Source organism: Nelumbo lutea, chromosome 7 (genome assembly GCF_056320005.1).
Source record: "Nelumbo lutea isolate HS-2025 chromosome 7, American lotus-T2T, whole genome shotgun sequence".
Classification (NCBI taxonomy): Eukaryota; Viridiplantae; Streptophyta; class Magnoliopsida; order Proteales; family Nelumbonaceae; genus Nelumbo; species Nelumbo lutea.
In genome coordinates, this window is record NC_142690.1 from 16,562,905 (window position 1) to 16,573,458 (window position 10,554).

Genomic DNA, 10,554 nt, shown 5'->3' on the forward strand with positions numbered 1-10,554 from the left:
CGGAGATCCTACACGCTCCCCTACTTGCGCTGCTTGCGACCCTCAGAGGCTGAGCTCATTCTCTCTGACACTCATGAAGGCCTGTGTGGCGAACACTTGGGGGAAGTCACAAACAGAGCTATACTCCGTGGATTAAAAGCTCTTTTAGCCCGAGCTAAGGGACTATGGGTAGACAAGCTGCCCAGCGTACTATGGGTTTACCGAACCACTGTCAAGACTGCCACATGTGAAGCCCCCTTCAACCTCACCTATGGCACGGAAGCGGTAATCCTAGCCGAGATCGAGATACCTACATTACGCCTGGAGGCATACGATGAAGAAGCAAACGATGACGAGCTCCGTACCAACCTCGACCTGGTAGAGGAAGTACGGGACCTTGCATATATCCGAACCGCAGCCTACCATCAGAGAGTGGCTCGGTACTATAACGCCCGGATCAAGAAGCGACACTTCTATGTTGGAGACCTAATCCTTCGGAAAGTTATGGCACCTGAGCCCGGTGTAGGTAATCTCGAACCAAACTGGGAAGGTCCCTATCGAGTGAAGCGGGTACTCAAGGAAGGTATGTACGAGCTCGAAACCTTAGAAGGGAAACAGGTACCTCGAGCTTGGAACATTAGCAATTTAAGGCGATACTACCTGTGATCGTCGAATTGGTGAGCGGATTGCGAGTCACTCCCAGAAGTCTAAGGACTAAAATGCTGAGATAATAGAAGAGCTTGGCATCCTATAAGTCCAGTCGCCTCTTCAGAATGGGCGGATAAGTCCCAGTCGCCTCTTCGACATGGGCAGACAAGTCCTAGTCGCCTCTTCGGCATAGGCAGATAAGTCCTAGTCACCTCTTTGGCATAGGCAAATTACCTCTAAAGCCTAAGGCGTAGACAGCTTGGGTATGAACCCTACGATGTCTAACCCACTTCGGCGCATAACAACAGGTTGGACCTGTAAGGGACAAACGGCATTTAAATGAGTAGCATGTGCGCAAAACAGGTCGGGTATATACCCAGTAGTGTCGCTCACCTCGGCGTAAACTATGTAAAATTACCCCTACTAAGTAGACAGTTCAGGGTAACAAACACTTAGAAAAATTTTTTACTTTGGTTATCCTTACTTGTTGTCCAGGTCGGTAGCTCGACAATTTGGGTAACCTATACACTTGTTGCCCAAATCGGGAGTTATCTATACTTAGAATATTTTTACACAAGGATTACTCAAAGAAGTTCATATTTCATTAATGAAAAGTGTAAGTACAAAGATTTCATTGTAACCCGAGCTCAATGGCCTTGGGGTGTATATCCAAAACATAAAAAAAGAGAAAGCCAGAATCATGCTTGAGGACTGCCAGTCGGATCGGTCTCCATATGATCTCCCGCGTCCTCTTGACCCGAGGAGCCCGCCTCTTGGACCTCGTCGTCACTCTCTTCCTCTGATGAGTTGTGCTCTTCGTTCGTCGCTTTCGCCACCTCGGGGGTAAGGCCCGACATAGTGAGGACTCCGAGATCAAGGTCGGGGAACTTCTGCCGCACTAAGTACCTACACAGTTTGAACCCGGAACGATAAGAGCTCGATCCATATTCGACCTGGAGATCGTGGAACTCCGAGGATTCCTTGAAGCGTTTGATGGCATCGCTTCTTTCTTCAACCCGCGCCTCTTGGATGGTGGTCCCAAAGATCTTAGTTCGCTCTTGAACCATCGCTTCAAGATTTTCAACTTCTCATTGAAGCCTCGCCTTCTCCTCGGTCATTGTCGAGATCAGCTCCTGTTGCTTCAACTTCTCCTCGGTCATCGCGGAGATTTGTTCCTGCTGCTTTTCCTTCTCCTTGGTCAAGACCAAGATCAGTTCCTTTTGGCTTTCAGCTCCCTTCTTGGCCCAAAGTACCTCACCCCGATCTATGTCCAGGTCGCGGTGAAGCTATCGTACTTTCTCCTCAGCATCCTGAGCCTGCTTCAAGCGGATCTCAGATTGGCACATCAATGAATGGATGGCAGAGTTCACCTAGCAAAGAAAACCGAGGTAAGTACATTTGAAAAATTGACAAGAAAATAAAATATAAAGTAAGATACTTACCACCATACAGTAACCGACAGCTCGGCTTTCGAGCATGGCTATAGACATGTCAGCCCACTCCGCGACCTCGTCAGGAAAGATGGCATCCCTGCTCTTTCACATTCCGACCCGAAGAGTCATTATGCTCTCCTTGGAGGACTTGGGCCTCGGTGCCAAAGTGCTCTCTGGCTTGTGAGGTTGGACGCTTTCCTGCTCGGGTACTGAAGTGCTCCCCGGTTCATGAGACCGAGCATCCTCCTCCTGGTCATCATCCAGGTCCACTACGGGGGATTGAGGACAAACCTCCTCCTTAGGGAGCTCGACAGAGATTGGCTCCACAGCCAGGACCTCGGATGGGGTAGGGGCTGAAGGATCGGCCTCCCGGCAAAGCTTCTTTGAAGCCTTCCTCTTCTTCCCTCTCTGAGATCTCTTGAGAAGGTTCTCAGCATCGACCTTCGGCATGGTAACTGCAAGAGTAAAAGGTTAGCCACGAACTAAAAAGAACCTTAAAGTAAAACACCAAGGTGGAAACCTACCAGGAGGGCTCAGACCAGCTCGCACAAGCTTCTCCTTGGCCAAGAAATCTTTCATCTTGAGGCCGAGGTCCCTCCACGAGTTGATAACTGCCCTAGTTTCTGCATCTAATCTCACCCCGTGATCCTTGATAGCCACCCTCCAGTGAGTTGGAAAGGACCACCCTTTAGGAATCCGGACAATGAAGTACTTTCTCTTCCAGGCCGGAACCTTGTTCAGACTGCCGAACTGGATTTTGAACCCAGGCCGAGGAGAGACGTAATAGCTTTGTCTGACGTCCCCGTGCAAACAAGTAGAGTTCTTCTTAATCGAACCGATTGAACTGAAGGTGTCTAAGGACAAAGGACGGTCGTACTCATGAAATAGGGAGATGGTACCAACTATGTTCCGAATAGAGTTCGGGTGAATTTGGTCAATGGTAATGTTAAAGAATTTAACTACCTCCACAATGAAGGGGTGAAGCGGAAAGCACAGCCCGACAGCGAGCTACTCCTCAAAGACCACGAGCTCATGGTGATCGTGAGCCCAAGGATATTGACCTAGAGGTATACTACAGACTAAGTTATCGGGAAGACGATAGTGAGCTACTAAACACATCAGTCTATCTGAGGTCATAGTAGAGGGACCGAAGTCGTCTAGGTCCTGACCTCGGGAAGAAGATGGGGCCTCCATTCTAGAGGATGGTCCCTCTTCCCGAACCTCGGTCTCCCCGAGCCGAGATGGCTCAACCTCGGGCACCGAAGTCCCCTCCAAAGACCGAAGGGGGGAGTCGCCCAGCGACGAGCCAGCCTCCCCAACAGGGGCCGCGGTTTGTACCTCGGCACCTTCAACCTCACTAAAAGTACCTAAGAGACTATCTAAACTGGAGCTAGACATGATTAGAAGAGAAAGGAAGAACAAGCTCAAGAAAACGTAAACTCACCAAGAAGAGTGTGACCTCGGAAAATGAAGAAGGAATCAGCGAGCTGAAGGACTCCGACGCGACCTCAAAACAGAGACTTGTGAGTTTGTGGCAAGAAAAATGAGTCTCGGGCCCCCTATTTATAGCCGCTATGTCCAAAAACTAATTGTCGAGATCAAATCGATCCAACGGCTCCTAGAAAAACCGGCTATGCGACCCCCGAGGATGAAATCGGTTTAGCATGTTTTTTTACGTCCTCGGAGTTTATAGACCCCGTGACGTCCATGCGTAGACATACACGATCTGGGTTTTTTCTGGTTGAACCACATGGTCGAACAAGTCCGACCAGTGATTCGTCTGAATAGTTGCCTAAACCTCAGACCAAATCCACTTGGCTCGTCATGAACTCTCCGCACCGGGCCGGGACCCCTGGCTCGGGGAGTGGGGGGCAATTGATGTAGGGTGATTTGGCCCGACCTGGTAATAGGGGGACACGTGGACACGACCTAACTAGTGGGACAACAACTCAGTCTGACACGCCAAGTCCGCAATGGATCGAGCTCGGATAACCAGACCACCTTGGGACAAGTCTACCCCGGTGCAAAGTCACATCAGGACCACCTCGGTCCCAAGGCACTTCAGCACTCATATCAGGTCGGATCTAAAGAGCACGAGCTCAGGCAATGTTGACCGACCACTGCATGGCAACCCTGAGGATCTCGTCACCATACTCCGCGTCTTACGGGATCGTACCTTGTAACGGCTAATATTATCTACCCACTCCCCGATTCAGGCAGAAATGGTCAGCCTTACCGGTTGGTAGCGTTATCCCCAAATTAACACGGAAACGGATCCTGTCGCAGTGATAATCCTAGAACTAATCCACGGAACCCGCAGAGACTCTAGTATATAAAGGCTCCATCCCCTGGAGGTGAGGGTTGCGTAATCTCTGCTCTCTAGCCCTCTTACAATCTAAGATCATTTTCACATCGCAACCAAGTGCTAACTTAAGCATCGGAGCAACCTCATCGGATAAACCACCCCGGGTTCTCTGGTTCATCTCTTGCAGATTCATTAAGCCCGTCGTTGCTGATAGCCAGATCACCTCCAGCAGGGAGTAGCCGGATTGTGCCTCATCAAGTCCCATATATAGACACTACTTTTCATTTTTAATTTTCAAAATGTTGTTGGGGAAGTGGTGGCTAATTTTCCACCTCCTAGTTTGGGAAATGAGCTTGGGTGTAGGCTTAAAGAGATGAATTTTTAAAACCCAATATTACCCTCGTCCCCTTCCTCCGACCTCTCTCTCGCTTCCCTCTATCTTCCTCCGACTGTCCCCGTCAACACCAGATCAACGGGAGCAACTTTGCTGACAGATCCAACTCTCAAAGGAGGTCTGGTTCATCGTGGTTGCACCAAAGAATTGATCCAGCACAAAGTATTCTTGTGCAGACTCTCAAAACCCAGCTGGGAACTGAGTGTCGAAATGTTGCAATAACTTGCAAGTATACCATTGCTAAGATCATTTGGATAAAGTCACTCCAATTCAGAGTTTGGTTTTCCTTTTATCATTTGTTCCTATGTTATGGTGTGACAATATTGGACATACTTAGCTTAGCATTAGTCCAGTTTTTCATGCCCAAACTGTACACATTGAAATTGATTTTCTTGTTAACTATATGGGATAATGTCTCTAATGGGCAGTTGTGTGTTCAGTTCATTTCATCCAAAGATCAAGTTTCGGATGTCATGACTAAAGGTCCGAGTTCCTCCTCCACCATTTTGTTGAACTTAGATGCAAGTAGAATGTTCTCACTCCTAATTCTACTTAAGGTGGGATGTTTGATAGAACTCGGTCCTCCATCAATCGATTAATTTGGTCACCATACAATCTCTCCAATATATATGGAAAAATCTCACTAAAATATTTTCTAATATATTTTATTTATCTGGATAAATATTATGTTTATTCAGGAAAGTATTTCCCAAGTAAAATACTTGCCGAGTAAGTGAGGTTCCAGCATTAATTCATGTGTGAAACAAGTTACCAGGGTAAAGAGAGAGGCAAAAGGGAAAGAGTAGTGTTAATTATCAGCATGTAAGCAAGCTTACAGGAGGATATTTTCCAGGTAATTGATAGTCTCTGATATCTTCAGTTACGATGATAATAAGAAGACATGCACAAATGAATTTTTATATTGATTTGTAATGCTCAATGGCACAATCACATGTAATCTTACCGACTGTAAAAGAAATATACAAACATGCAAAAGAAACAAACAAGAAAAATTACATCAACTGCTGTATAACTTGTTCTTATTATATATATAATAACAACCACTATATTGCAATACTTAATTTAAATGGGTTCAATCAACAAAGATTTCACATGGTTTCTGGTTTCACGGTCTTGAATCCCAATCCCATCTCCATATTGGTAAATGAGATGTGCAACTCGAGCTATGTTCAAGGTGATATCAAGGAACGTTTTGTGTTGATGAGGAACTTGAGAGGTGCATTCTCTATTCATTTGCTTCCACGTCTTGATTACCATTCCTGTTATGTGTTCACAAGCCACTGCTTCAGAAACATTCGCTTCTAGCATATAACATCGGATTGAAGAGGGAACATCACCTCTTTCTAATTCTTCCTATCAATGCATGCCACATAAAAAAGGTTTATTACTTTAAACTTAAAAAAAAAAAAATTAAGGCTCAGTTTGGAAAGAGTATAAATGCAAATATGTACAGTATAAATACATACAAAATAGTACAAAAGATAAGGATTTGCATTTGTAATCTTTCCAAATTCAACCTAAGATACTATTTGGCAAGTCTTTTTAGAAAGATCTTCCGACAGCCTAAATGGTCAAAAGATTAGTGAGTTTTTGAAATCCTGTCCTTAAAGATATAGACTATCCGGTTAGCATGCATCTTAAGCTAGCTAGTTGGTTAGCATGCTTCCGGATTTTTTAGCCATTTTAGGCTTTCATAAACTTTTTTAGGGCATATATCTTTTTGGCTTCCTATCTTTATTTTCTTTAAGAATTGCCAAACACCTAAACAAATAGTATTGGTTTTAAAGACACATGAATAATTACCTTTGAAGTTGCCAAATCATTGCAAAGTCTAATAATCATAGATGAACAGTAAGGAAGACTTGGACTTTTCTTTAAGAATTCTTTTGCCTCTTCTGATACCTCATCACTTGTAGCAAAAAGTGAATGAACCAGTAAGACACCACCTGATGATGAAACCCAAGCATTGTTTAGATATTCTTGTAGGGATGGTGAATATCTCATATTGTACCATCTTGCCTCCAATAATAATGCTGCACAAAAATCTGCCCACTAAGACAAATAGAGCTTTCAATCAACAAATGAGACCAAAATATTCGTAACCACCAAGCAAATTTAATTTCAACATAAGAATTAATCCATACCGCTTTCTTAAGATAGGCGATGATGTTCACCTTTTGTTGTTTCTCAATTTCACAAGCAATTTCATTAGTTGTATTATATAAAGCTAGGAAACAAGACTTCATATAATCTGGAAGGTGTTTTATTTCCATTTCATCCCACCTGAAAATAATTTCAGTGAAAAGAAATAATAATTAGTAAAATCATAAAAATAGATCGAACCATTAAAGGTATCCGGAAAATATCGATCAGCAGGTCAATCGGGCCAAGCATGGCTGAAGGTAACTAAATTATAGTCCAAATTAAATTAAATTAAAGGTCCCGCCGAGTACATGTCTTTTCGCGTGTGTCGGTTGCCAAGTTTTTCATATAAAATAAATTTAAATTTTTTTTTACAAAAAGATCTTTCAAAAAAGATTTGCCAAACAACATCGGTTAATCTCGCACTCAGCCCATAAAAGGGTCTTTAGATCGACTAACCTATTGACGGCATCACTGAATTGCTCTAATTCGTCTAGTGAACCATAAATGTCGTACACATCATCAAGTAACATAATTAAACAAATAACTTTGGTAAGCGATTTTCTGAGAAATCCATGCTGAGGCCTGAAAGACACTCCAACAGTCCATAAGAAACTCTCCACCAATCGATCCCTTGCAAATTTTAATGTCTGTGCAAGTCCAAGATTCGTCCACCACCTGTACGCATCAGTGGCAATTAAACAAACTAAGTCAGGATGCAAAAGTAAGAAAGATGTATGTAGGTTTCCTCATGACTTATGTTAATGGTTGTTGATTTGGGTAAAACATGTGCATTTAATATATGGCCTGTTTGACCCAGTTAGACTTGCATACCCTCCATCTGTGGAAGGGCATGTGTGAAGTCATTTAAAATGGTTCTCACCAGTTTTCCCAGTCAGACCGTCCAGATGGGAAGAAATGATAGATCAATCTCACCTAAGCACGTTACTGCATCAGTTGCAGTTGACATGTCACCATCATGAGTCATGACTAAGAGGTACCATTGTTTCAACCAAGGCGAGTGGCTGTTAAATAACGAAGAAAAAACAAGAAGTGATAGACCAACCTCTCTGATATCCTGGTCTATCTCTATATTTTGCTCAACACAGCTCCCTGCTTGATTGTCTTGCGTGTGGATTAAGTTGGGTTGTAAACCATGTATAAATTAATTGGTTGCACCATCATAATATTGATTGCTAATTATTTTAACATATTAATCATACGCACTTACCTTGAAACCTCTTTGAGATCTTCTTGATGTATAGCCTGCACCATGTTGAAGTTCAATTTGGCTAGTTGAAGTAAATTTTTGTTGATCTGACCTCGTCTCTCACATTCGCTGATGTACCACCTAGCTTCTGACCACTTCACTCTCCGGTGCAAAGGGGTCTCCAATGCACGAGCCACTTGCTCAGCTAGGTCATCTCCGAACTCTACCTTTGTTCTGAGGTTCATGAGATTTCTTCTTGTGAAAGTTTGGGCCTCGTCTAGGAATGCTTCCCCCTCCAAAGCAAGGTGAGAGGCCTCGTACAAGTGAAGCATTCCCTTTGTATCCTTGGAAATGCTAACCATGAAACTACCATTCTCATCCATGAAGCTTTTGAAAACATCTGCATTTAGTCAATTCAATCATGCACTTTGCAAGTTTTTCATCCAACATAGTTAATCACTTTTTTCTGGGATAGAAAATGTCATAGTAATAATTGATGGAAATTGGGAACACAAAAACTAGGCTGTCTTCAAAAGGTTATATTTTGAATAGTTATGACTGTTAATTTTGAATAGTGTCTCTTGATCACACCTAATCAAATCGTGATTGTTGAGCATCACACCAAAAGTCAAAGCCACCTTACACATGTGCAAGCAAAACATGGTTGTGCCACACACGCATGGGTGCATTACAAGGTAGCAAGCCTCCATACTCTCTCCTCTTATATTTCTAAGAAATGTAAATAAACTTCTATTTAAAAATTCAAAACATATTTAATTAATTTTCAATGTGGGACAAGTTGAAAATTAGTTTTAGTATAAGAAAATATTTTCCAAAATATATGTTATGTAATTAACCAATCAAACCCCCATTGAATTTAATCTCTAGTAAGATTAAAATCCATTAGTAAATTGGTGTTTGATGTCTACCTTGATTGACATAATAACCATGCTGTCTGAGGAGATTAAAGCGTAAAGCTGTAGCATAAAGGGAAGTTCCTACTTCAGAGATGTGGATGGACGATACTGTGTCGAGGAATCTTTTGATCTCCTTGTCAAATAGGTATCCAACACCTAACCTTTGCAGATCATATATCAGTTCGAGCTGAGACAATGGCTTCAAGTCTTTATCCTCAAAAGTCTCCCTCAAATTCTCCTTCAACATTTGAACTCCTTCTTTGTACGTGTCTTTCTTCATAATAGAGTATAATTCAATGTTTTAATCCAGGTGTATTCCATCAAAAAACAGAAGGAATCGTTCATAATCCATTGGAAATTAAATCCTAGGATAAATTATCAGGAAGGGCTTGATTATATTAAAAATTCAGAGAAATTTAATTTTCTTGAGGCTCAGTTTGGGAAGAGCACACTTACAGAGAATATGTACAATGCAAATATACATGCATGATTTAGAAATACCATATATATACAAGGTTTCGCACTCTTCCCAAATGGAGCCTGAGGGGCAAAACAGGGAGGAATAGAAACTTTCATATGGAAATCACTGGAATTAAATTCAGTCTCTGGTCGTGTTTGGGCTTAGATGTTTTTTCAAAACAATGTATTTGTACAGTAACAGTAATAGATCAACCAAACATATATAAAGCTGCTAACCCAGTATTCACTACTTAAGGACTGCACAAAATCGTGATCCCAGATGTTGGGCTTGTAATTGGCAGATCGTCTCTGTTGTTGAAGCTCGTCCATTTTCTTTCTCTCATTCATTGAAATGAAGGGAATGGTGTTTCAACAAGGAATCTTTGAAGGCAAAGGGCTAAGGGGTTGGCCATTGGGATGAGCAGCTTACATGTCTATATATAACTACCCTAAAGGGCACATGTTAATCACGTGTACTAGTAAACGGTACATGTCATTCACATGTATTATTAACTACTAGTTTCTTAAAAAAGTTAAGTGTCTAATAAGTAGTGTAAAGGGGTTGGCCATTGGGATGAGCAACTTACATGTCTATATCTAACTACCCTAAAGGGCACATGTTAATCACGTGCACTAGTAAAGGGTACATGTCATACACATGTATTATTAACTATTAGTTTCTTAGAAAAGTTAAGTGTCTAATAAGTAGTGTAAAGGGGTTGGCCATTGGGATGAGCAGCTTACATGTCTATATATAACTACCCTAAAGGGCACATGTTAATCATATGCACTAGTAAAGGGTACATGTCATTCACATGTATTATTAACTACTAGTTTCTTAGAAAAGTTAAGTGTCTAATAAGTAGTGTAAAGGGGTTGGCCATTGGGATGAGCAGCTTACATGTCTATATATAACTACCCTAAAGGGCACATGTTAATCATATGCACTAGTAAAGGGTACATGTCATTCACATGTATTATTAACTACTAGTTTCTTAGAAAAGTTAAGTGTCTAATAAGTAGTGTAAAGGGGTTGGCCATTGGGA

General features: G+C 42.2%; 1 protein-coding gene and 1 long non-coding RNA gene across 3 annotated transcripts; both read right to left on the minus strand.

Annotated features, from left to right (window-relative positions):
- Positions 1 to 1,207: 1,207 nt before the first annotated feature.
- Positions 1,208 to 4,936, minus strand: LOC148845350 (uncharacterized). Its single transcript, XR_016101723.1, has 3 exons — positions 2,585 to 4,936; positions 2,070 to 2,515; positions 1,208 to 1,997 (listed from the first exon to the last, which is right to left on the minus strand). It is a non-coding gene; the product is annotated as an uncharacterized LOC148845350 (long non-coding RNA).
- A 732-nt stretch (positions 4,937 to 5,668) lies between these two features.
- Positions 5,669 to 9,938, minus strand: LOC148845351 (alpha-terpineol synthase, chloroplastic-like). 2 transcript variants are annotated; one of them, XM_088952896.1, is made up of 7 exons: positions 9,746 to 9,938; positions 9,062 to 9,323; positions 8,154 to 8,532; positions 7,382 to 7,600; positions 6,925 to 7,063; positions 6,584 to 6,832; positions 5,669 to 6,133 (listed from the first exon to the last, which is right to left on the minus strand). In XM_088952896.1, the coding sequence occupies exons 1-7, from the start codon at positions 9,854 to 9,856 to the stop codon at positions 5,843 to 5,845; spliced, it is 1,650 nt and encodes a 549-aa protein (XP_088809022.1). In that variant the 5' UTR covers positions 9,857 to 9,938; the 3' UTR covers positions 5,669 to 5,842. The 2 variants fall into 2 exon arrangements, with proteins under 2 accessions (XP_088809022.1, XP_088809023.1); XM_088952897.1 differs by having other exon boundaries at positions 5,916 to 6,039; positions 9,746 to 9,937.
- Between the last annotated feature and the right edge of the window lie 616 nt (positions 9,939 to 10,554).

Coding starts and splice junctions, on each gene's coding strand:
- LOC148845351 (XM_088952896.1), bottom strand. CDS start 9,856: ATGAATGAGAGAAAGAAAATGGACGAGCTTCAACAACAGAGACGATCT. Junction 6,833..6,924: donor TCGCCTATCTTAAGAAAGCG/GTATGGATTAAT, acceptor TATTTGTCTTAG/TGGGCAGATTTTTGTGCAGC. Junction 6,134..6,583: donor ATGATTTGGCAACTTCAAAG/GTAATTATTCAT, acceptor ATGCATTGATAG/GAAGAATTAGAAAGAGGTGA.